This window comes from Bison bison, unplaced genomic scaffold, assembly GCF_000754665.1.
Source record: "Bison bison bison isolate TAMUID 2011002044 unplaced genomic scaffold, Bison_UMD1.0 scf7180017864072, whole genome shotgun sequence".
Classification (NCBI taxonomy): domain Eukaryota; kingdom Metazoa; phylum Chordata; class Mammalia; order Artiodactyla; family Bovidae; genus Bison; species Bison bison.
This window is the reverse complement of record NW_011494644.1, coordinates 12,944,713-12,972,470: the sequence shown is the minus strand read 5'-3', so window position 1 is coordinate 12,972,470 and position 27,758 is coordinate 12,944,713. Positions and strand designations below refer to the sequence as shown.

General features: G+C 38.6%; 1 protein-coding gene across 1 annotated transcript in view; it reads right to left on the bottom strand.

The window, feature by feature from the left end:
• The window catches only part of TPST1 (tyrosylprotein sulfotransferase 1), a 107,367-nt gene that overhangs the window by 72,494 nt on the left and 7,115 nt on the right, over window positions 1-27,758 (bottom strand). Inside the window, exon 2 of the mRNA XM_010837399.1 lies at window positions 1,482-2,427. Coding sequence (XP_010835701.1) covers window positions 1,482-2,326 — 845 coding nt within the window. The 5' untranslated portion in view covers window positions 2,327-2,427. The remainder of the gene's footprint in view (window positions 1-1,481; window positions 2,428-27,758) is intronic.

Sequence of the window (27,758 nt, the reverse complement as noted above, 5' to 3'; positions counted from 1 at the left end):
ACTGAAGAAGCTGAAGTTGAATGGTTCTGTGAAGACCTACAAGACCTTTTAGAACTAACACCCAAAAAAGATGTCCTCTTCATTACAGGGGACTGGAATGCAAAAGTAGGAAGTCAAGAAACACCTGGAGTAACAGGCAAATTTGGCTTTGGAATACGGAATGAAGCAGGGCAAAGACTAATAGAGTTTTGCCAAGAAAATGCACTGGTCATAACAAACACCCTCTTCCAACAACACAAGAGAAGACTCTACACATGGACATCACCTGATGGTCAACACCGAAATCATATAGTCAAGGTTATGGTTTTTCCTGTGGTCATGTATGGATGTGAGAGTTGGACTGTGAAGAAGCTGAGAGCCAAAGAATTGATGGTTTTGAACTGTGGTGTTGGAGAAGACTCTTGAGAGTCCCTTGGACTGCAAGGAGATCCAACCAGTCCATTCTGAAGGAGATCAGCCCTGGGATTTCTTTGGAAGGAATGATGCTAAAGCTGAAACTCTAGTACTTTGGCCACCTCATGAGAAGAGTTGACTCATTGGAAAAGACTCTGATGCTGGGAGGGATTGGGGGCAAGGAGGAGAAGGGGGACGACAGAGGATGAGATGGCTGGATGGCATCACTGACTCAATGGACATGAGTCTCAGTGAACTCTGGGAGTTGGTGATGGACGGGGAGGCCTGGCGTGCTGCGATTCATGGGGTTGCAAAGAGTCGGGCACAACTGAGCGACTGATCTGATCTGACAGATTCTAATTCTGGCCCTGCCACCTAAATTTGAGTAAATCATTTTGATCTTTCAGACTGACTGACTCAGACCTCTTCCCTATAAAATGAAGGGACTGAGTTAGATAATTTTACCTTTATTTTTCCTCTCACTAAAATGTTCTATATACTTAGAATTTACTATCTATGGGCTTCTCTGGTGGCTCAGATGGTAAAGAATCTGCCTGCAATGCAGGAGATCCAAGTTCAATCCCGGGGTCGGGAAGATCCCCTGGAGAAGGAAATGGCAACCCATTCCAGTGTTCTTGCCTGTAGAATTCCAGGGACAGAAGAGCCTCAAGGACTACAGTCCATGGGGTCACAGAGCAATTAACACTTTCACTTTCAATATGGTAGATGCTTTTCCTCATACTGACTATACTCTACACAAAAGTCAACTACCCTTATTAACAAAAATATCTGGAAATTAAATATCAGAAGCCACTAAATTTGAATGTTGGACTTGAAAGTCTGCCGTGCTTTTACTGCTATAAACTGGGTTTGCCTCCATTTTTGCCTCCATCAAGTACATAAAAAGGATAATTCATAAATTTAAAAGTGAATTAAGTAAATGAAAGTGTAATGAACCAGTTAGAGAACTTTTTAAGAACTCATTGATGAAGCTCTCTCTATTCCAGGAAAGAGCTATAGTTTACACACACACACACCCCTTTATTAGCTGAATATAGGGTCAAATAAAAAACATAAAATCTACTCACTTTGACAGAGATACTCCCCCAGCTTTTCCAATCATCTCTTCATGGTGTAATACTGAGTGGTTCCAAGGAATTTGGAGGAACTTTAAGACTGTTCTCATCCACCGTTCTGGATGTAAGACAAGTTGCTCATAGTGAACTAACATGCATTTTTTATAGCCAACCTCCATACACTGGTTATACATGGTCTCAATGGCACGATTCCACTTGGTCAAACAGTCCCTATAGCTGTTCAGGTCAAATCCAGCTATAGTAACTTTTCGAGAAATCATTGAATGCACTGATGCCCGGCCATCTCGGACCATCAGGAGAAATTTGGCATTGGGGAATAACCTAGCAAGGTAAGTTAAGGATTTCAGGGCAAAAGGATCTTTATTACATAAATAAGGGGCTGGCTCCCCATGCTTCACAATGATTTCTAGTAAGAAGGCCTGCATGGCAGAATCCAGCACTTCATCGGTGACACCAGCCTCATCCAAGCGTATTTTCTCCTTACTGGACCGTGACCATATCTGCTTCAAAGCCAGGATTCGAGGAATGACCCTGGTTTCCTCTCCACAGCGAATGTCAGGGTGTGCATCTAGCATGGCCCTCATGAGCGTGGTTCCACTCCGTGGCACACCTCCAATAAATATTAAAGGCATATCTTTGTGATAGGCAAAGGTTTTATTGGCTTTGATGTCCAGGGCAGTTCGCACAGTGGTCTTTATGTTCTCCAGTTTGAGGGGTTGGCTACGTTCTTCTATTCGGTGATGGCATTCCATGGCGTGTTGGCCCAAGTAAAATACAGTCACAGAACTAATCACCAGACATGCCAATAGTAAGTTCTGCTTCAGTTTTCCAACCATCTTGATGTGATTATCTTGCTATTGAACAGATATTTTGCTCCAAATGATTTTCAGAAAACATTCAGGCCATGGACAGTGTACTTCAGAAAGATGACCAACATCTAATAGAGAAGGAAAAAGTTATTTTACCATCACACTGAGGTTGTTGACAAATTTAATAATCAGTTATCACCATTACATTTGAGCTAGAAAGAAGCTGAAGTAGTCTTAAGTACACTGATATTCTTAGAATACAAGCATATATAAATGAAAGCAAAAATAAATCAACATTTCTAATCAGAAACAGCTTTTCTTTATGTAACAATACTGAAGCTACAGACATTGCACAGAATGGAAAAATAAATAGAATTATTTCTAGTTAGCCAAGCAAATATTCAATATTCCCAAGTATGTTTCAAGTCTAACTCAAGGTTCATCTCTGATAGTCAGAGCTGCTTCATCGCCAAGAATTCATTATCTCCACATTATACTTTAAAGAGAAATTACAGAAGAAATATACAACTATCAAATTTTTAAGACAGATTCAGTTTATTCATTCTATAAAGTATTTATTTAGATACAGTCCAGATACTTGGGCTTGGCTGAGGATAAACTTTGAAAAGGACAGCAGTGCAATGACCCCCTGCTCTCAAGAAACAGTCTCATGGGCAGACAGATATACAATGACAGCAAAATGTGATCAGTGCCTTAACAGAAATAAGCAAAGGAGACCAAGGGAGTATAATGAAAAAACACACAAAGCATGCCTCAGGAAGCTACAAAAGCCTTATATAAAACAAGAGGAAAGACTACACTAAGCAACAGAAATTTGTGTGCAAAAGCACAATGGCATGACAGAACACAGAGAAATCAGGTGACAAGAAGTAGTTCAGAAGAGCTAGTATAGGGCGCAAAGAAAACCGTGTGTGCCTGTGATCTAGCCTTCAGAAGAACAGATAAGATCTGGGCACAAAGAATATTCTAAACTGAAGATACACCATGACCAAAGACACAGACACATAAGAGCAGAGGCATACACGTTAGACACATATACTATGTGCACGTAAATTTAACCTGAATTTCAGAGAGCAAGCATGGTGTTTAATTTTATCTGTCAACTTCGCTAGGCTATGGTGCCCAGTGTTTGGTCAAACACCAGTCTAATGTTTCTGTGAAGGTTTTTTTTTTTTTTTTAAATGACTAACAAATCAACAGACTGAACTGTGAGTAAAGTAGGTTATCCTACAAAACATAGGTGGGCCTCATCCAACAACTGAAGTCCTTAAAAGACACATTTCCTGAAGAAAAGGGAGATTTTCCTCAAGACAACAACACAGAAACCCTGAGTTTCCAGCCTGCTGCCCTGAAGAATTTAGACTCAAGGCTAACATCACCTCTTACCTGCCAGACTATTGTATGGATTTTAGAAATGCCAGTGCCATAATCACATTCCTTAAAAACTCTCAGATATATATATGTACATATATATATGTATGCATATATATATGCTGCACTCAATATGCCAGCAAATTTACAAAACTCAGCAGGTCCCACAAGACTGGAAAAGGTCAATTTTCATTCTAATCCCAAAGAAAGGCAATGCCAAAGAATGTTCAAATTACTGTACAACTGCACTCGTTTCACATGCTGGCAAAATTATGCTCAAAATCCTTCGAGCTAGGCTTCAGCAGTATGTGAACCGAGAACTTCCAGATGTACAAGCCAGATTTAGAAAAGGCAGAGGAACCAGAGATCAAATTGCCAACGTCCACTGGATCATAGAAAAAGCAAGCAAATTCTAAAAATACATATACCTCTGCTTTATTGACTACGCTAAAGCCTTTGACTGTGTGAATCACAACAAACTATGGAAAATTCTTAAAGAGATGGGAATACCAGACCACCTTACCTGCCTCCTGAGAAACCTGTAAGCAGGACAAGAAAAAACAGAACTCAACATGGAACAACGGACTGGTTTAAAATTGGGAAAGGAGTACATCAAGGCTGTTTATAGTCACCCTGCTTATTTAACTTATATGCAGAGCACATCATGAGAAATGCCAGGCTGGATGACTCACAAGCTGGAATCTGCCAAAAGAAATATCAACAGCCTCAAATATGCAGATGGTACCCCTTTACTGGCAGAAAGTGAAGAGGAACTGAAGAGCCTTCTGATCAAAGTGAAAGAGTGGAAAAAGCTAGCTTAAAACTCAACATTCAAAAAATGAAGATCATGGCATCTGGTCCTATCCCTTCACAGCAAATAGATGGGGAAAAAGTGGAAACAGTGACAGATTTTATTTTCTTGGGCTCCAAAATCACTGTGGATGGTGACTACAGCCACAAAATTAAAAGATGCTTGGTCCTTAGAAGAAAAGCTATGACAAATCTATACAGCATATTAAAAAGCAGAGATATCACTTTGCTGACAAAGGTCCCTATAGTCAAAGTTATGGTTTTTCCAGTAGTCATGAACAGATGTGAGAGTTGGACCATAAAGAAAGGTAAGTGCCAAAGAATTGATGCTTTTGAACTGTGGTGTTGGAGAAGACTCCTGAGAGTCCGTTGGACTGCAAGGAGAGCAAACCAGTCAATCCTCAAGGAAATCAACCTTGACTATTCATTGAAAGGACTGATGTCGAAGCTCCAATACTCTGGCCACCTGATGCAAAGAGCTGACTCATGGAAAAGACCCTGATGCTGGGAAAGATTGAGTGCAAGAGGAGAAAGGGGTAACAGAGGATGAGATGGTTGGATGGCATCACCAACTCAACGGACATGAGTTTGAGTAAACTCAGGGAGATAGAGAAGGACAGGGAAGCCTGGCGTGCTGCAGTTCAAGGGGCTGCAAACAGTCAGACACAACTTGGCGACTGAACAATCCTGACTGACAGTGAGTACACCTGGGGAAATTACTAACTATAATGGAAAAAGAATACATTCTAAGAAGCATGACTTCTAGCTATGAACTAATGAGAAGGTAAGCTAATTCTTGCTCCCTGTTGCCCCCTCCCCTACCCCCGGGCCTCAAAAACAAATTATAAAACAGGATGAAACTGACCAAAGAAATACAACAACCCAAGAAGCATTTATGTTTTAAAAACTGCTCAACACTGAGTAAGAACAGTGAGAACCTCCAGTGTTTGTGCCTGACTACTCCCACCCCACCATTCATCCACTCAGCAGATGCAGAGGTTCGGCAGAGTAGGGCAAGGCAGAACAAACTACAAGGCCTAGAGCCTTTGAAGCTGGAATCAATGGAGATCGCTCAGGCTGAATGGGAGCGTAATGCACATGCCCCACTGTGCTGCCAGTGTGACATTCCAGCCGGCACGTGTGCAAGGAGCGAGAAGAGCTTGAGTAGTTTGAGGCTGTAGCTCATAAAACTGTTTGCCGTAACTACTGAGCCCACACACTGCAACCACTGAAGCCTGCACACCTAGAGCCCATGCTCCACAACAAGATAAGTCACCACACTAAGAAGCCCACACACCATAACAAAGAGTATCCCCTGCTTGCCACAACTAGAGAAAGCCCAAGCAGAGCAATAAAGATCCAGCACAGCCAAAAATAAATAAATAAATGAAACCTTTTTTTAAAACAGACTGCAAAGAAAAAATTAAGATAATTGGTAGCAATATAGCATTGAAATATCTATGCAGAAAACTGTATCCATAACATAGAAGGCACACTTCAGATGTTACACCAGTATTTAATTTAAAAGGGAGTAAGTGGGAAGGAAAGAAAATAATGGAGAGAAAAGATAGTAATATAAAGAATGGAGAATTAAGATTCAACCTGAGGAAAATGACATTTTGGCTTTAGAAACTAAAACTGTATCACAAGCACAAAGGGGGAAAAAATCTTTCTGAAATGAAGAAAAGAGACATTAGTTTATACATGTGAGGGCCTACCTTTCAAGCAAAACAAATGACAATAAACTCAATCTGGAAACACCCTGGCAATTTCAAATATGATGATTTCAAATTTCAAATACAGTTCAACTTCAAATGTGAATGAAACAGTTCTGCAGGCTTCCAAACAGATAAAATAAAGCCAAAGGACCAAATAACAAGGTAGCATTAGATGTCTCTACAACATTAAATGCTTATTCTCTGGTTTTCTTGTAAGATACCTTTCCTTATTTTTCAAATTTGCTACAGTGAACATGTATTACCTTTCTAAGTAGGAAAAGAAAAACAAGTATTTTAAAAATAATTGGCATAGCCTTTCTTAAAAACTGATAGGTAAAAATCTGAAGAATGAGTAGGAATTAGGTAAAGAATGCTAAGAAGAGCACTCTAAGCAAAACTAAACGGATACACAAAAGCCCTGCGATGGAAAGGCATTTTTCAAGCTTTCAAGGAGCAGGCTAAGGCTTAAGTAAACAAGACAGAAAGTGAATGAGAAATGAAACTGGAAAGATGGGCAGGGGTCAGATCTTATGAGTCAGGGACTTCCCTGGTGGTCCAGTAGTTAAGAATCCACCTTTCAATGCAAGAGACACAAGTTTGATCCCTAGTCATGGAACTAAGACCCTACATGCTGTGGGGCAACTAACCCCACATGCTGCAGCTAGAGAGCCTACATTACACAACTACAAAGTCCACCCACTCCTGAGTCTGCGTGCCACAATGAAAGATCCTGCATATCACAGCTAAGACCTCAATAAATAAATATATTTTATATCCCTAACCTGATCCACAAAATGTTTTTAAAAATAAAAACATTTTGTGGATCAGGTTAAGGATATAAAATTTTATCATAGATTCCATCAGATATGACTCATATAAAGATTCTAAGCAGGGAGTTACTTAATTCTATTTAGGTTTATATGATCTCAGTCTGGCCAAAACTATTTTAAAAAACAAAGTTGTAAGATTCACAATTCCCAATTTCAAAACTTACTACAGGGACGTCCCTGGCAGTCCAGAGTTAAGACTCTGCTTCCAGTGCAGAGGGTGCAGGTTTGACTCCTGGCCAGGGAAACTAGGAGCCCGCATGCCGTGCAGTGAAAAAATTAAAAACAAAACACAAAACTTACTACAAAATGACAGTAATGAAATTAATGCAATACGAGCATTATAAAACAGGCACACAGGTGACTGGAAGTCCAGAAACAAACCATTAGATTCATGGTCGACTAGCTTTTGACAAGGACGCCAAGATAACTCAGGGAGGGAAGAGCACTCTTTTCAACAACTGACACCAGGACAGCTCAATATCCACGTGTAAAGGAAGGAAGTGGAATACTTAGTCACCAAAATTAACTCAAAAGGAGCCAGAGACCTAATTGGAAGAGCTAAAATGATAAAATTCTTAGACAAAAACAGAAGTGCAAATTTTCGTGACCTTGTGTTAGGTCATAGTTTCTTAGATACAACACCAAAAGTACAAGAGACAAAGAAAGAACAGATAAACTAGACTTCATCAAAATTTAAAACTTTTGTACTTCAAAGGACAATATCCTAAAAGTGAGAGACAAACCAAAAACTGGGAGAAGATATATGCAAATCACATCTCCAGTAAGGGACCTGTATCCAGAAAATGTAAAGAACTTACAATTCATCAGTAAGGACAAATAACCCAATAAAAAATGGACAAAAACTCTAAACAGATCTTTTCCAAAGAAGGCATACAAATAGTTAATTAGCACATGAAAAAATGCTCAACAATGTTAGTCTTAGGAAAAAGCAAATCAATACCAAAATGGGATACCATTTCAAACCCGCTAAACAGCAACAATAAAAAACACAGACAGTAACAAATGAAGAGAATAACAAATGAAGACAGTAACAAATGTGGAGAAACTGAAACCCTCATATATGCCAGTGGGTGGGACTGTAAACTGGTGAGGGCATAGTCACTTTAGAAAACAGTAAGTCAGTTCCTCAAAAAATTAAACACAGAGTTACCATACCATCCAGCAATTCCACCCACGAGAACTGAATACATGTGCCCACAAAAAGAACTTGTACACAAATGTTTGTGGCATCATTATTCATCACCAGAAAGTAGCAACAACCCGAATGTCCATCAACTGATAAATGAGTAAATAATAAATGGTGCATCCATGCAATAGAGTATTATTCAGTCATAAAAAGGAGTACTGATACATGTTACAATTTGGATGAACCTTAAAAACATTATGCTAATTGACTAAAGAAGCTCATAAAAGATCACATATTGTATGATCTCATTTATACAAAATATGCAGAAAAGGCAAACTTGTAGAGACAAAAATTAGTAGGTTCCTGGGGCTGAGGGGAAAAGGAAGATGGCAGTGACAAATATGTGGTTTCTTTTTGGGCTGATGAAAGTGTTCTAAACCTAGGTTGTGGGAAAATTTATGGTTTGTGGATTACATCTCAATAATACTGCTTACAAAAAAAAGGACTACACACTTATTAGGATGGCTTAAATAAAAAATTCTGACAGACAATATCAAGTGCTGACAAAGATAAGGAGCAACTCTTTCTCATACATTGCACAATGGTACGTCCACTATAAAAAAGAGTCTGTGCAGTCGAATGACATATATGGGGAAACAATCTAAGAAAGAGTGGATATGTGCATAACTGATTCACTCTTCTGTACAGCAGAAACTAACACAACATTGTAAATCAACAATACTCCAATAAAAACTACAGAAAAAGAGAGTCTGGCAGAGTCTAATAAATATAAACATACTTACGTTTATATTTAAACATATACTTATCATACAACCTAACAAGTGCACTCCTGAGTTCTACAGAAATGAAACCTACATTTCAGCCTGAGGCTCCAGAATGCTCAGTAGTTGTGGAGCCCGGGCTTAGTTGTTCCGTGGCATGTGAGATCTTCCTGGACCAGGGATTGAACCCGTCCCCTGCATTGGCAGGTAGATTCTTAACCAATGGACCACCAGGGAAGTCCTACTCTGAATTTTTAAAAGAGGAATTGCCAGGTCAAAGGGTGTAAGATGTGTTTGATTTTAAAACTTTTAATACATATTTTATTTACCTCTTTCTCATTACCCTACATTCAAATCTGACAAAATTTCTGCCAGCTCTCCCTTCAAAATATAGTCAGAATCCCACCACTTAACATTTCCACTAGGACCATCCAGATTCTCCACCAGGATTTCTGAAAGGTGCCCTTACTTCTGCTCCTGCCCCCCGCCCAGTCTGTTCTCAACTCAACAGCCAAAGAGATCTTTCCAAAACTTAAGTCAGAACGTGTCAATCCTTTGCTCAAAGCCTGGTATTATCTTTCAAAATGGTCTTGAAAAGGTTTATTTGAAGACATCCAACACTAAATCTCACGTTAAATTCCTCTGTCTCATTCTACTGATTCTGTCAATAGTCATCAAAAGCACTGATGGAAGTCAGGCTTATTAACACTATTCCAAAACAGTAGTTTGCTGTTCAAAGTGAAATAGTAGAGGCTTCTTCACATTAGAGGCTTGGAGAAGGCAATGGCACCCCACTCTAGTACTCTTGCCTGGAAAATCTCATGGACGGAGGAGCCTGGTAGGCTGCACTACATGGGGTCGCTAAAAGTCGGACGCGACTGAGCGACTTCACTTTCACTTTTCTCTTTCATGCATTGGAGAAGGAAATGGCAACCCACTCCAGGATTCTTGCCTGGAGAATCCCAGGGATGGTGGGGCCTAGTGGGCTGCTGTCTATGGGGTCGCACAGAGTCGGACACCACTGAAGCGACTTAGCATAGCATAGCATAAGGACTCAAATGAAGGCAACTTCCTCTTCACTAAGGGACAGTTTGGGGTAAAGAAAACCCTGCCATGCATCCCAGCATGTGTCCTCACAACTTGATGGTTGAGTCAATTAACATAATTTGAGGTGATTTTTTTCAAGCCTTCATTACTGTTGTTATTTTAAATTGAACACTGTCTTCCCCAACACACTTAGGGGAAAAAAGTATGTTCTATCTCCCCTTCCAAATGTTCAAAAGCAAGTAAGACAGTAGTCAAAGGCCTTGTAAGAGATACAGAAAAGGAAAAGAAGAGGATTCTCGGTTTCCCCAGAAACATTCTCATTACTTTTTACTAAGTTTATGAAGCCTAAGGTCCTGTCCTTTAGATGTTTCTTAACTTGAAGAATCATAGAGCATGAATGCTACTTTACATCATTTGGTCCAAGGCCCAAGTAGCACATTCTTCTCACCACCTCTTTAAATCTTACCTGTTCTTTGAAGGTCACTTCATTTATTGGGTATATTTTACTTACTCCAAAAGATTTTAAAGTCCTGAAGCTCAGAAACCTTGTCTATGTCCCGTTCCCTACCACAGCATGCTTCACAGAGCACAAGGTCGCAGTGTACACTGAGCCTTCAAAAAGCATCAGTAAACTACTCAGACTCAGAAGAAAACATCTATAGAAAAGAGACTCTGCAGACCTTGAGGCCTCTATTCATACCTCAATACTGAGTCTTCTCAATCTCTGGGAAAAAGTAGCTCTATAATTTAAGAAGAAAGCTTGTCTGATAATTACCATTACATATTTGACTACTGTCCGCCTGCATATGCACACACATGCACTCTTACACTGGCCTCTTTCCATTTCCTAAAGTCCACATCACTGTATTTTCAGACAAGGAGGCTCAACATTTTCTCAAATGGGACATTTACAAAGCTGAGGCTGAGCTAGAAGGAAACATGAGAAAGTTCAGTCTCATCTTTATCTCCAGGAGAAAGAAAAAGCACAGCCTCAGACATATCTGAAAAATTACTATTAACAAGACTTCTCTTCCCCAGAAAGCCAAATGAAAGACTCCCAGAAATAAAGTTCTGGAGAAAAAGAAAAGGCTGACATTAAACTTCATATTTGGATCACTGTCAATTTTATAAAGATTTCTAAGCAAACAGTTTCAGTCAACAAACATAGCGGTGTAAGAGACTGGTAGTCAGCAGACCATGCCCAACACTCGGCACATACACACAGGCCCACATGTGCTCATGAGCACATTCTTTACATCCTTCCTTTAAAATCCGGAAGGTAGCCATGTGCTACATACAAAGATATTCTGGGTAGATTTTCCAGCAAAAGATAAATTATAGGAATGCAACAATCCCCTAAAAGCTTTCTTTCCTTTGTTAATCATTAGCTTCTTGCTTTCTGTGCTTATTCATGCCAACCAATGGGGCAAACAGAAATAGCCAATGCTACCTTGCCTCCTGTCCAAAGTCCTGTCCAGAGATGGTTTCTCTATTTGCTTCCAGCTTTTTAGCAAAAAGAAAAATTCATGTCTTTGAACTTGATGATTAGTAAGTGTCCAGAGGTTAATTTGAATGACTTTTGTCATTTAGCAGAAACTTCAAATAAACCCACTGCTGTAAAACCAATCTTTATGTCTGCTCATGATCAGAGTACCAACACAGGAATATCTTTTTCTAGCCACCCCCTGGGGACTGACTGGCACTAAAACAAATGGTAAGAAGAATACAGTATACACAACTGCTGATCTCTGGGAATCTACTGGGACTCTGGGAGTGTACTGGGATTTTCGTTTCAATAAACCCCATGGCCAGAAGGGAAAAAGCTGGACCTAATGCCTCATAGTCAACAAAAGAGTCCAAAATGCAGTACTAGGATGCAATCTCAAAAACGACAGAATGATCTCTGTTCATTTCCAAGGCAAACCATTCAAAATCAAAGTAATCCAAGTCTATGCCCCAACCAGTAACGCTGAAGAAGCTGAAGTTGAATGGTTCTATGAAGACCTACAAGACCTTTTAGAACTAACACCCAAAAAAGATGTCTTTTTCATTATAGGGGACTAGAATGCTAAAGTAGGAAGTCAAGAAACACCTGGAGTACAGGCAAATTTGGCCTTGGAGTACGGAATGAAGCAGGGCAAAGGCTAATAGAATTTTGCCAAGAGAACGCACTGGTCATAGCAAACACTCTCTTTAAACAACACGAGAGAAGACTCTACACATGGACATCACCAGATGGTCAACACCAAAATTAGACTGATTATATATTCTTTGCAGCCAAAGATGGAGAAGCTCTATATGGTCAGCAAAAACAAGACCGGGAGCTGACTGTGGCTCAGATCATGAACTCCTTATTGCCAAATTCAGACTGAAATTGAAGAAAGTGGGGAAAACCACTAGACCATTCAGTTACGACCTAAATCAAATCCCTTATGACTATACAGTGGGAGTGAGAAATAGATTTAAGGGACTAGATCTGATAGACAGAGTGCCTGATGAACTATGGACTGAGGTTTGTGACACTGTTTAGGAGACAGGAATCAAGATCATCCCTTAGGAAAAAAAATGCAAAAAAGCAAAATTGTTGTCTGAAGAGGCCTTACAAATAGCTGTGAAAAGAAGAGAAGTGAAAAGCAAAGGAGAAAAGTAAAGATATACCCATTTGAATGCAGAGTTCCAAAGAATAGCAAGGAGAGATAAGAAAGCCTTCCTCAGTGATCAATGCAAAGAAATAGAGGAAAACAATAGAATGGGAAAGACTAGAGATCTCTTCAAGAAAATTAGAGAAACCAAGGAAACATTTCATGTAAAGATGGGCTCAATAAAGGACAGAAATGGTACAGACCTAACAGAAGCAGAAGATATTAAGAAGAGGTGGCAAGAATACAAAGAAGAACTGTACAAAAAAGATTTTCACAACGCAATTAATCACTGTGATAATGTGATAATCACCCAGATAATGCTGTGATCACTCACACTCACCTAGAGCCAGACATTCTGGAATGTGAAGTCAAGGGGGCCTTAGGGAAGCATCACTAAGAACAAAGCTAGTGGAGGTGATGGAATTCCAGTTGAGCTATTTCAAATCCTGAAAGATGATGCTGTGAAAGTGCTACACTCAATATGTCAGCGAATTTGGAAAACTCAGCAGTGGCCACAGGACCGGAAAAGTTCAGTTTTCATTCCAATCCCAAAGAAACGCAATGCCAAAGAATGCTCAAACTACCGCACAATTGCACTCATCTCACACACTAGTAAAGTAATGCTCAAAATTCTCCAAGCCAGGCTTCAGTATACGTGAATTGTGAACTTCCAGATGTTCAAGCTGGTTTTAGAAAAGGCAGAGGAACCAGAGATCAAATTGCCAACAACAGCTGGATCATCGAAAAAGCAAAAGAGTTCCAGAAAAACATCTACTTCTACTTTACTGACTACGCCAAAGCCTCTAACTGTGTAGATCACAATAAACTGTGGAAAATTCTGAAAGAGATGGGAATACCAGACCACCTCACCTGCCTCTTGAGAAACCTGTATGCAGATCTCGAAGCAACAGTTAGAACTGGACATGGAACAACAGACTGGTTCCAAATAGAAAAGGAGTACATCAAGGCTGTATATTGTCACCCTGCTTATTTAACTTACATGCAGAGTACATCATGAGAAACGCTGGGCTGGAGGAAGCACAAGCTGGAATCAAGATCACTTGGAGAAATATCAATAACCTCAGATATGCAGATGACACCACCCTTATGGCACAAAGTGAACAAGAACTAAAGAGCCTCTGGATGAAAGTGAAAGAGGAGAGTGAAAAAGTTCCCTTAAAGCTCAACATTCAGAAAACTAAGATCATGGCATCCAGTCCCATCGCTTCATGGCATATAGATGGGGAAACAGTGGCTGACTTTATTTTTTGGGGGTCCAAAATCACTGCAGATGGTGACTGCAGCCATGAAATTGAAAGACGCTCACTCCTTGGAAGGAAAGTTATGACCAACCTAGATGGCATATTAAAAAGCAGAGACATTACTTTGTCAACAAAGGTCCGTCTAGTCAAGGCTAAGTTTTTCCAGTAGTCATGTATGGATGTGAGAGTTAGATTACAAAGTAAGCTGAGCAGTGAAGAATTGATGCTTTTGAACTGTGGTGTTGGAGAAGACTCTTGAGAGTCCCCTGGACTGCAAAGAGGTCCAACCAGTCCATCCTGGGGGAGATCAGTCCTGGGTGTTCATTGGAAGGACTGATGTTGAAGCTGAAACTCCAATCCTTTGGCTACCTGATGTGAAGAGCTGACTCATTTGAAAAGACCCTGATGCTGGGAAAGATTGAGGGCAGGAGGAGAAGGAGATGACAGAGGATGAGATAGTTGGATGGCATCACTGACTCAATGGACATGGGTTTGGGTGGACTCCGGGAGTTGGTGATGGACACGGAGGCCTGGCGTGCTGCAGTTCATGGGGTCGCAAAGAGTCGGACATGACTGAGCGACTGAACTGAATGTCTAGGACACAAATAGAGACAACAGCACATGTTAAACTCAAGCGTGGCATTTCTAAAGTTCAAATCCAGTGAAATGATGTCTGGGAATTACTTCAAAAATATCTGAAGGCAGATGTGTGGGAAGGAGAGAAATTATATGACTACGAGTTAATCACTGTTGAAGCTGAGCGATGAGTACTTGAGGGCTCAACATAATTTATTTCTGCATATGTTTGAAAATTTTTATAATAAAAGGGTTAAATGAAATAAAACAAAAGGTTCAAGTTACCAAGTTTTAACCTTCTCAGACTTATAAGTCAGAGGCCCACGGCAGGCTAACCGTCCTATCCTGGATTCTTCACTTATGTTTATTGTCTTTTTAAGTCACCCATGAGAGAGAACCCAAAGAAAAGAAAGAACAACTTTGCTCAAACTATACACTCTTATTCAGTTATTCAATTGGGCAATTTTCCCTCCAACCTCTCAAGTTTAGAATAGGAAACTATTCAAGTAACTACAATAGGAAAAATAGAAAAGAAGATGCCACTGAAATAATATAAAGGCAGCCTAGTGTATTAGTCAGAAAACTTGGGCTCTAATCTGAAAGTCATTTTATCTTAGTCACATGGAACTAGATAAATCACCGAGCATCAAGTTCCTCATTCATAAAACAGGGATAATGATAAACTCTTTTCCAGATGTAATTAGAGTAGAAAGTATAAGAAGTAAGACCGAAGAGACAACGCAAAGATAAAGGAACACCTGCACGTTCTCTTGTTTCCCAGGCTGCTGTGACCATCAGGTGAACAACCTGTGAAAGGACCTCTAAAGAACACAGGCCTGTGACACCCCCTCATACACTGGCTTCGGCTCTTCCTCTAGCTTCATGTCTTGGCACTCCCCCCAGAAGCCTGCCCCTTTCAGGACCACCCCGCATCCACACCAGGCCCTCCACACACACCTGGCCCCTGCCCACGCTGCTGCCTCCTGTGTCAAGCCCCATTCTCTGTCGTACATGCCTCCTGAGTGCTCTTTACTCATCCCCCTTCCCCTCAAAATCAATTGCTTCTTCTTCTGTAACCTCAAGCCTTGGTAAAAACACATTAGTTTGCACACTCATGCACTGTATTGTGGTTAGTTTACCCCCACTAAACTATAAGCTCCCTTAGAGCACAAATTAAAACCCATTCATCACTCACGCAGCAGGTGCACTATTATCAAATAAAATATAAAGGAATTTATAGATGAATAAGCACTAGTGAAATCTTCTTTCTTAAATCTCTTTAAAATGCCTACAGAGTCATCTGAAAGAAAGCAAATGTTCAACAAATAATGTCAAAAATGAAACCAGGAACTACAAATAAACAAAACCAAAGTAATCTGGAGGTCATGAAACAATTTTGCAATCCCAGTCATTATTCCAACTGAGTTTTTTCAGTTGAATCTACAAAATTCATAGAAGATGGGGAAAACAACTTTTCCAACACTTTGGAAAGAACCATACAGATATTAAGGTGGTAGCAAAAATATTTTAACTGTTATGATACTAATATTAATCAATGGAACAAAATAGAAAGCCTCAAAAAACAGCCCCAACTACGTACATAAATTTTTAAACCAGTCACAAAACATCATTTAACTTATGGCATTGGTTTTTCTGGGGCTTCCCTTGTAGCTCAGTCAGTAAAGAATCTGCCTGCAATGAAGGAGACCCAGGTTTGACTCCTGGGTAGGGAAGATCCTCTGGAGAAGGAAATGGCAACCCACTCCAGTATTTCTGCCTGGAGAACCCCATGGACAGAGGAGCCTGGCAGGCTACAGTCCATGGGGTAGCAAAAGTTGGACACGACTTAGTGACTAAACCACCACCACCATTGGTTTTTCCAGTAGTCATATACAGACGTGAGAGTTGGACCACAAAGAAGGCCAAGCACCAAAGAGCTGATGCTTTCAAACTGGAGAAGTGCTGGAGAAGACTCTTGAGAGTGCCCTGAACTGCAAGGAGAGCAAACCAGTCAATCCTAAAGGAAATCAACCCTGAATATTCATTGGAAGGACTACTGCTGAAGCTCCAATACTTTGGCCACCTGATGCGAAGACACCCTGATGCTTGGAAAGATTGAAGGAGAAGACAGCAGCAGAGGATGAGATGCATCACCAACTCAGTGAACATGAATTTGAGCAAACTCCAGGAGATAGTGGAAGACAGAGGAGCCTGGCATGCTCCAGTCCATAGGGTCACAAAGAGTCAGAACACAACTTAGCGACTGAACAACAAAGAACAACTGGGTTCCCTCAACCACACTCCTACACTCACCCAGCTTCATCTATGGCAGCCCCCTATTTATTTTCTGATGCCTCACAAATCTATATGCAGCCAAAACTTTTATGCTAAATCCCAAGAACTGATCATTCAAAAACCAAGGGATAAACTCTGTCTGGATTTTCCACTGGGCCTATCAAATTCAAAGAACACAAAATGGAACATATTTTCTCTAGTAAATCAATCCTCCTCTTTAGTTTTCTCTACTGGTAAATGAACCACTTCCTCCCAAATGCACAAGCTAAAAATCTGGGAGCCTTTCTGTAGCTCCTTCCTTAATCTCTTCATACACAGCAGATAAAGTCCTATCAATTCTGCCTCCTTTATAGCTCTTGAATCTTTTCTTCTCCCTTTTCTTCCCTTGTTGGTATGGCTTTAAGTCTCACCCTCATCTTATTCTCAAAGATAACTCCATAGCCTCCTGACTACTACTCTCTGACTTCCTTTAGTCAGTTCATTCACTATCCTGTTTCAGGAGAGATCTCTCTAAAATGTAAATAAACTTATGACACTCCCCTGCTTAAAACTCTTCAATGGCTTTCTACTTCTTTCAGAAAAAAGTCCTCACCATAACATAAGGCCCTTCATGATCTAGTCCTCACCTGGCCCTCAGCCTCTGCTTTTACTACTCCACATCATCAACACCCCAAATGCACACACACACACACACACTCTCTCACCCAATGCTGCCTTCAACTTAACAACCTGAAGCACCACTTACGACTCCTACTCGTCCTTCAATATTCAGTTTCAAGACTATCCCTTCTAGGAAGCTTTCCTCACAGCTCTCTGCTTCATTCGACACAGGTGTCCTTCCTAGTGCCCTTGTACTTACCCATATCTTATTTCTTCTTATGTAATTCGACTTTTTTCAGTAGATTGTGTACTTCTTGAAAGTAGGGACTTTTGAATGAGTTAATGGATTCTTGATTGCCAACAAGTTAATATAACTAGATTCTATGAGTGTAATTAGCTATAAAGATACTGACTACATTTTTATCCTACCTGCATATTGCACGTCAATAAATGTTGCGTGAACCCACTAAACTTTTTTTCTCACTAAAATCCCAGACAGCTAACATTTCACTATAATTACACTATAATTAGAATACTGATCAATCTTTCTTCCTGATTCCAATGTGAAAATACAGTTTGACTATATTCAGAAAGACTAAAGTACAAAGTTCAATTCTTGTTTTTCCCCCTCTGGCCCTTGCTCTTCTAATCCACTTTCTTTATTGATCAGTCTATTTCATCTATCATTTCATACTCTCATTGATGAATAAATCAGAATCTTACTTTTTTTTGTACTCTCTTAGTCTCACTGCAACAAACCAGAAGATAAATTAACACTTCTGTCCCAGAATCATTTTACATACAAGGAAACTGAAGCTCAGAAAGAATAAGCAACTCATTTAAGATATCAATACCTGGCAAACCAAGCTGGATCCAGGTCTGGCTCTAAAACTATGATGACAATTCCATGGTGCTTCCCTAGGCTTGGCATAAACAAAAAGCAACACAGACAACATGAATATGCAAATGAAATGAATTTAAAACTCTGGCAGTGTTATAAGGCTTTCATCAGCCTATGGTTTAAAAAATGCACCTAGCTTTTGAATTATCCTATTTCAGTCATCTCAGATCTAATTAGAATGATAGAAGAAAACTCTAAATCCATGTATGCATTCTGCTTTATTTGTATAAACGAATACCATGCATTTTTGCACACTTTCTGCAAGTCCCTGATGACTTCATCAAGATGGGATCAAGAATGGAGAGCTAGATCTGGTCCCAAGAAATAACAGACGTACGTGAAAGGCATCAAGTAGCTCTACAATTCCTGTGTTTTTCTGCAGTTTAGTTTTGCTTCAGTACAATCACTCTCAAATGTAAATAAATCCCCACTTCCGTCAAGAGAAATTATGTGTCTGACACAAAGTTACTTACAGCTGGAATTCTGCGACCTTCTTCATAAAAATTTGGGTATCGAATCTTTGATTAGAAATCACTATTAAAATAATTTCTATGAGAAAAATTGAATTTTGCCTTTATACTCTTATATTCCTGTACCTTGCTAAAGATTATATAGTATAGGGTGTGGTTGGTATATTTTTCCAGAGTAGACCTCTTCCTGGAGTTCAATAATAAATGAATAAAATACAATTCCCAGTAACAATACTCAAAATGTGGAACATTCTTGCTATAAAACCTTACTCTTACACTTCAATTAAATAAATATTTACTGAGCATATAAATGAGTATGATTCATCATTTGCCTTCAAAGAACTAGCATTTAGCAGGAGGGTGGAAAAGACAAGAAATTAGGATGCATATTCTCTCTATATATATATATGATGGAATTAAAAGGTCATACAAAAGATATGAAAAAATACAAGTTTTCCAAGAAAGGATCACATCCATAGGCTCATAAATGAATCTTAGAAGATAAACAGAACTCCCACTGTGGGAGTGATGGAAGAAAGAGTGTTTTGAGCAGAGAAAATAAGATAATAAGAAGCCTCAAACTAGAAAGGGATAGCATGTATTCAGAAAATAATACAAGTAGTCAGCTTAATCAGAGTGCAGAAAAATAAAAGCAAACAGGAAAAACAAAAATGTCTTGAAGTTATCAGTAACCTAAAAAATGTGCTAAAACTAACATATGAAACACTTCTATGACATAAATATAAGAAAAGCCTAAAGGTAACACATCCAGCATGGCAGAGGAAAGACCTCTAAAAGCATGATCGTCAATAAAATTGATGAGAACGCTGGCACAAATGGTCAAAACCAACTTTTTCAGAGATCTTAAAACTAACCAAAAGCTTGCAACAATTTAAGAAACATTTATTCATGAAAAGCAGCTGACTTTCAGTAAGCAAAGCAAGCTTTATGGCATTTCAACTTGCCCTATTTCCCTCTTCCCAGCTCCATGGAAGCCTGGGAAACCAACAACCAGTAAACGTGGCAGCTGTGAATAACAGCAGCCCAGAAGCCACTTAAGGAGCAGAAGAGGTTAGCAGGCCCCTTCAAAACCACATCTCTAAAGAACTGTACTATAGTACAGTATAGTATAGAACGGGCTATAGTCCATGGGACTGTACTGTACTACTTAGGGCCTCCCTGGTGGCTCAGTGGTAAGGAATCCGCCTACCAATGCAGGAGACAGAGGTTCGATCACTAGTCTAGGAAGATCCCACATGCTGTGGGGCAACTAAGCCGGTGCCACAACAGCTGAACCTGCCCTCTGGAGGCCGGGAGCCGCAACTACTGAAGCCCACGTGCTCTAAAGCCTGTTTTGACCCAAGAGAAACCCCTGCATTGAGACGCCAGAGCACCACAACTAGAAAGTAGCGCCCACCTGCCACAACTAGAGAAAAGCCTGCACAGCAACAAAGATCCAGTACAGCCAAAAATAAATCAATAACATTATTTTAAAAAAGAACTGTACTACTTAACTTGTCCGGCAGCTCACTGGAAAAACTCCATTCTCAGGGCTTATCCTTACTGGACCTGAATCCAAGCACCCTCAATGTGAACAATCCTATCCCAGGGCATTTGTTAAAATAATCAGAGACAATTTTTTTAATGCCACAGCTGTCTGCAGTGGCAACAACAACTGGGGCAAATACATTGATTCAAAAACTTAAAAGGAAAAACTGAGGAAAGAGATGTACATAGAAGGTTCAGAAAAGCTTCAACATATTTTTAGGAATCTGGAAGGCACGTACATACCCAGGAAAGGCCTAGGAAGGCCCTACTCTTACCTCTGTCTGATCTTGATGTTCTACACAAGCAGAAAGTAAAGGTTAAGGCACAATGTAAACTGCTGGTGCATGAAGGGAGCCATAACACACGGAGAGACACACACACACACAGGGTCCCTCCACTAGGCTGGGGACTTATGGGTTGAATACATTAAGGAAATCTGCCCAATCATTTGCTAACCACTAAGAAAACCAAGCAGAGACTTCAGTGGTTACACAGGACAAAGGCTACAGAGTTAACAGAATTAGTCCAAAAAAGTAAAAAGCAAACAGCAAAAACAACAAACCCCTGGGAGAGAGGGTGATTTCCAGAGTAGCTGCATTACAATATTTAAAATGTCCATTTTTCAGCAAAAACCATGAAGGACACACCAAAACAAGAGAGTATGACCCAAACACAGGGGGAAAATGGCAGCCAATAAAAACTATCCCCGAGGAAGCCCAGGTATTAGATTTAGTAGATAAGGAGTTTAAATCAGCTATTGTAAATACATTCAAAGAACTAAAGGAGAGCATGTCTAAAGGATTAAAATGAATTATGAAAATGATTTCTAACCAAATAGAGAGTATCAATAGAGATAAAAATTATTCTTTAAAAAAAAGAAGCAGACATTCTGGAGTTGAAAAGTACAATAATTAAAATGAAAACTTCATTAAAGGGGCTCCACAGTAGATTTAAGCTAGCTGAAGAATCTGCAAACTTAAAGGGAGATCAATCTTCAGTCTGAATAACAGAAAGAAGAATGAACAAAAATGAATTCAGCCTCAGATCTGTGGGATATCATCAAGTTTACCAAAATATGCCAAAGTCTCAGAAGACAAAAAGAAAAAATCAGACTTATAGAAATAGCTGAAAACACCCTAAATTCAGTCAAAAATATTAATCTCTAAACATCAAGTAGGATAAATCAAAGAGATGTATAGTTAAACACATTATAATCAAACTGTCAGAAGCCAAAAACATGATATTGAAGATACCAAGAAAAAAGTGACTTGCTGCGTTGAAAATCCTCAGTAAGATAATGAGCTGACTTCTCAGTCAAAACCAGAGGCCAGAGACAGTGAGATGACATATTCACAGTGCTAAATGACAAAGAATATCAATCAAAAATTCTATATCCAGTAAAACTATCCTTCAAAAATGAAGGAGAAACTAAGACATTCCCAGTAAACAAAACTGAAAGAATTCAATGCTAGAAGGGCTGCTTCCTTTCCTTAAAAATATTTTTTAAGGAAAAAAGTAGATTTCTTCCTATACAAGAAATAAAGGGAGCCCTTAATGCTGAAATGAAAAGACTAGACAGTAACCCAAATCCACACGAAGAAATAAGCACTAATAAAGGTAACTGCACAGATAAATACAAAAGACAGTGAACATATTTTTGCTTGTAACTTATTTTTTATACAAAAGGAGACAACTGCATAAAGCAATAACTATAAAACCGTTGACAGGATTGTAATACAAAGTATGCACCTTGCAATAAGAATACAAAGAAAGAGGAAATGAGCAGAACTCTATTAAAACAAAGTTTTTGTGTACTATTGAAATTAAATTGATATTAATCCAAAGTAGATTGCTCTAAGATATTAACTGTAATCTCCAGAAAAATAAAAAATATTATAATAAAAGAAATAAGCTAATGAAAACATATACTGGAAAATTTTAGTACAAAAAAATTTAATCCTGTCAACAGTTTTATAGTTATTGCTTTATGCAGCTGTCTTCTTTCATATAGAAACAAGTTACAAGCAAAAATATGTTCACCGTCTCTTGTATTTATCTGTGCAGTTACCTTTATTAGTGCTTATTTCTTCGTGTGGATTTGGGTTACTGTCTAGTGTCTTTTCATTTCAGCATTAAGGGCTCCCTTTATTTCTTGTATAGGAATAGGAGGAATAGAGAAACTAAAAAGACGTTAAGACATATAGAAAACAAATAGCAAAATGGGAGACATATTCGATTGGCCAGGGCTTCCCTGGTGGCTCAGACAGTAAAGAATCCGCCTGCAATGTGGGTGACCTGGCTGCGATCCCTGGGTTGGGAAGATGCCCTGGAAGAGGGCACTGCAACCCACTCCAGTATTCTTGCTTAGAATATCCCCATGGACAGAGAAGACTGGCGGGCTATCATCCACGGGGTCACAGAGAGTCGGGCATGACTCAGCAACCAAGTACAGCACATTCAGTTGACCAAAAAGTTCACTGGATTTTTCCATAAGATGTTACCAGGAAACCTGAATGAACTTTTTGGTCAACCCAATAAATCCTAATATACCAGTAATCACATTAAATGTAAATGGATTAAACACTCAAGAGGTGAGGATTGGCAGAATGGATCAAAACAGAAATAAAAAACAATTTAAAAAAATCCAAATATATGCTTTCTATAAGACATACTTGTAGAAAGTATGTCAACATATTAGGTACATATGTAAACACATATGCACCTAACAAAAACCCCAAATATAAGAAGCAACAACTACAAACTGATAGAACTGAAAGAAGAAATAGATAATTCAATAATAATAGTTAGAGACTTCAATACTCTACTTTCAATATGGATAACATAACCAGACAAAGGATTCACAAGGAACCAGAAGACCTGAACAACACTCAAGTCAACTAGATATAGCAAACATCTATAAAACAGGCCAAACAACAATGGCAGAATATATTTTGTTTTCAAGTGCACATGTTAACATTCTTTAAAACAGGCCATAAAAGAAGTCTTGGTAAATTTAAAGGACTGGAATCATACAAAGTATATTCTCCAAAGATAATGGAATGAAACTGGAAAACAATAGCAGAAAAAAAGCTTAGGAAATTCACACAAAGATGTGAAAATAAACACTACTCCCCTAAATAACCAATAAGCCAAAGAAGAAATCATAAGGGAAGTTAGAAAATACTTTAAGATAAAAACACAAAACCTATGGTATGTAACAAAAGCAGCAAGAGCCACACTATGAGAAAATTTATAGCTGTAAATACTTCTAGTTAAAAAAAAAAACTCAACTCAGGGGAACAAGGTCGTGAGGAAAGGAGCGCATGGTACCCTGCTGCCATTTCTTGTGCCTTCAGTCTCTGCGCCTTTGGCACTATGATGGGACACAGCGTCCAGAGGTTCACAATCTTCGTGGTCTGTAGGAGCCACTAGGAGGAAAGTCCAGGGAAGAATATACCATTTTCAGTGGAAAACAAGTGTAAGTTACTAGCATGATTTTGTGCTCTGGGACTGGATTTGCTGCACTTTTCTTTATAGTAAGACATTAATTGCTTAAAAAATTATCCATGAGACAGATATGAAGAGGATCATTTTAAGCGGTGCAATCTCTGAAAAAAGGATCAAACATTTGAACTCAGCAGCCTTGTTATCTTTGTAAATAAACTTATGGCATAAAAAAAGATCTCAAGTTAGCATGTTATACATCTTAAACTTATACAATGTTATGTAAATTATATCTCAATTTTCAACTTTTAAATTTTAAAAATTAAGAAGATTTCAAATCAACAACCTAACTGTCCACTTCAAGAAATTAGTAAAAGAAGAACAAACTAAACCCAAAGCCAGAAGGAAATAATTAGTGAAATAAATACAGAAGAGAATAAAAGAATACAGAAAATCAACAAAATAAAAGGTTGATTCTTTGAGAAGATCAGAAGAATTGACAATCACTTAGCTAGACTGAACAAGAACAAAAGAGAGAAGACCCAAAACTAAAATCAGTAAATAACTACTGACTTTACATTAATGATTATAAAGAGCTATAGGGAATGCTATAAAAAACTATAATCTAACAAATTACAAAACCTACATGAAATGGACAAATTCCTAGAAAACACAGAGTACTAAAATCAACTCACAAAGAAGTAATCTGAATAAAGCTATAACAAGTAAAGAAATTGAATTAGCAAACAAAACTTCCCCCAAAGTCCAGGACCAGATGGCTTCACTGGTGAATGCTATGAAACATTAAGAATGAACACCAACCCATAAATTCTTCCAAAATACAGAAAAGATAGGAATACTTTCCAACTCATTCTGTGAAGCCAGTTTTCCCTGATTCCAAAACCAGACGAAAACAATACAAGAAAACTATAAACAAATATTCACTATATAAATGCAAAAATCTCCAACAAAATAGCAGCAAATCAATCCAGCAACACATATAAAGGATCACACACCATGACCAAATGTGGTATATCCCATGTGTGTAAAGCTGACTTAACATATGAAAATAGATTAATGTCACACACCATTATTAATAGAATAAAAGACCAAAAACCACCTGATAAATCTTAATAGGCGCTGAAGAAGCATTTGACAAAATCCAACATTCTTTCGGGCTTCCCTCATAGCTCAGTCTGCCTGCAGTGCAGGAGACCCAGGTTCTATTCCTGGTTCGGGAAGATCCCCTGGAGAAGGAAATGGCAACTCACTTCAGTATTCTTGCCTGGAGAATCCTATGGACAGAGGAGCCTGTCATGCAGTCGGACCCAACTTAGTGACTAAACCACCACCACAACACTCTTTCACAATAAACACAATGAATATGCTAGAAATAGAAGAGGACATCATCAACTTGAAAAACGACAACTAAGAAAACCCACAGATAACTTCACATTTAACAATTCCCTCTAAGATCAGGACCAAGACAAGATGTACACTCTCACCATTTCTAATAGTATTATACAGGAAATTTTAGCCAGGGCAATTAGGAAAGAAAAAGAAAGCAATCCAGATTGGAAGGAAGAAGTAAAACTACCTCTCTTCAGAGAGTATATATCGTATATATAAAATTCTAATAAAACACTAAAAAACTATCAGAACTGTTACATGAGTTCGGTATGATTTTAAGATACTTGACTAATATGAAGAATTCAATTATATTTCTATATATTATCATTGACAATCCAAAAACAAAATTAACAAAAGAATTCCACTCACAATAGCACCAAAAGAATGAAACATTAAGAAATACACACATGGAACTCTGCTCAGAGATATGTGGCATCCTGGATGGGAGGGGGTTTGGGGGAGAATGGATACACGTACACGTATGGTTGAATCCCCTTGTTGTCCACCTGAAACTATCACAACACTGTTAATTGACTATACTCCAAAACAAAACAAAAATTTTAAAAAAAAGAAAAACTGGAAAGTGGATAAAAATACATGTATATAATGACTAATCTAAGATGCTCCTTAGTTTAAAATAAATGAAACAAACAAAAGAAAAATATTTAACAAAAAAAAAATGCAAAATTTGTACACTGAAAAACAGAAAACGCTTTTGAAGTAAATTAATGATGATCTAAATGAGTGAAAAGTCATTACACACTCATGAGTTAGAAGACTAATAAGAATTAAGATGCCAATATTCCCCAAACTGTTCAATGCAATCTCTATCAAAATTCCAATCAGACAATGGTGTCAAGACAAATCAAAGAGTAAAAGAGTATTTTTACAACATATGGTGCTAAGACAACTAAATATCTATAAGCAAAAAATGAGATTGGACCCCTATCTCATACCTCATACAAAATTCACAAAGATGAATTAAAGATCTAAATGTAAGAGCTGAAACTATGAAACTCCTGGAAGAAAACATAGGAGATTTTCATGACTTTGAACAGGCACCAGTTTCTTAAATATGAAACACAAAACACAAGCAACAAAAGAAAAAAAGACAAATTGGACTTAATCAAAATTTTAAAACTTTATGCCATCAAGAAAGTGAAGACACCTACAGAATGGGAGATTTATATCTGTTAATCATATCTGATAAGGGTCTAGTATCCAGAATATATAAAGAAACCTTACAACTCAGAAACAGAAAGACAAATAACTCAATCTGAAAATGGACAAAGAACACAGATTTCTCCAAAGATACACAAATAGCCAAAAAGCCCATGAAAAGTTGCTCAACATCTTTAACCATCAGGGAAATGCAATCAAAACCACAATGAGATATTACTTCACACATATTAGGATAGCTAGAACATGAAGGTCAGACAATAACAAGTTTTGGCAAGGAGGTAGAAAAATTGGAACCTTCATACATTGCTAACAGAAATGCAAAACAGAGTAGCCATTTTGGAAAACAGTCTAGCAGTTGCTCAAGATATCAGACCTACAGTTCTAGAGTTATATGACCCAGCAATGCCACCCACAGGTGTATATCCAAGAGAAATGAAACATGCGCACCCAAAAATTTGTACACAGATGTTTATAGCAGCATTAGTCGTAATAGTCAAAATGTACAAATACCCAAACACCCATCAACTGATTAATATATAAATGTGGTCTACACACAAAACAATATTATCCAGCAAGAAAAAGAAATAAAATACTGATACATTCTACAACATTGAAGAATCATGAAAACATGCAAAGTGAAAGAAACCAGTAACAAAGGACTACATGTTGTATGATTACATTCATATGAAATGTCCAGAACAAGCAAATCTGTAGAGAGAGAAAACACATTAGCAGTTGCCAAGGGAGAGGGATTAGATTTGATAGACGGAGTGCCTGAAGAACTATGGATGGACGTTCGTGACACTGTACAACAGGAGGCGGTGATCAAGACCATCCCCAGAAAAAGAAATGCAAAAGGGCAAAACGGTTGTCTGAGGAGGCTTTACAAATAGCTAAGAAAAGAAGAGAAGCTAAAGTCAAAGGAGAAAAGAAAGATATACACATCTGAATGCAGAGTTCCACAGAATAGCAAGGAGATATAAGAAAGCCTTTCCCAGTGATCAGTGCAACGAAATAGAGGAAAACAATAGAATGGGAAAGACTAGAGATCTCTTCAAGAAAATTAGAGATATCAAGGGAACATTTCATGCAAAGATGGGCACAATAAACACAGAAACAGTATGGACCTAACAGAAGCAGAAGATATTAAGAAGAGATGGCAAGAATACACAGAACAATTATACAGAAAAGATCTTCATGACCCAGATAATCATGATGATGTGATCACTCACCTAGAGCCAGACATCCTGGAATGCAAAGTCAAGTGGGCCACAGGAAGCATCACTACCAACGAAGCTAATGGAGGTGACAGAATTCCAGTATTTCAAATCTTAAAAGATGATGCGGTGAAAGTGCTGCACTCAATATGCCAGCAAATCTGGAAAACTCAGCAGTGGCCACAG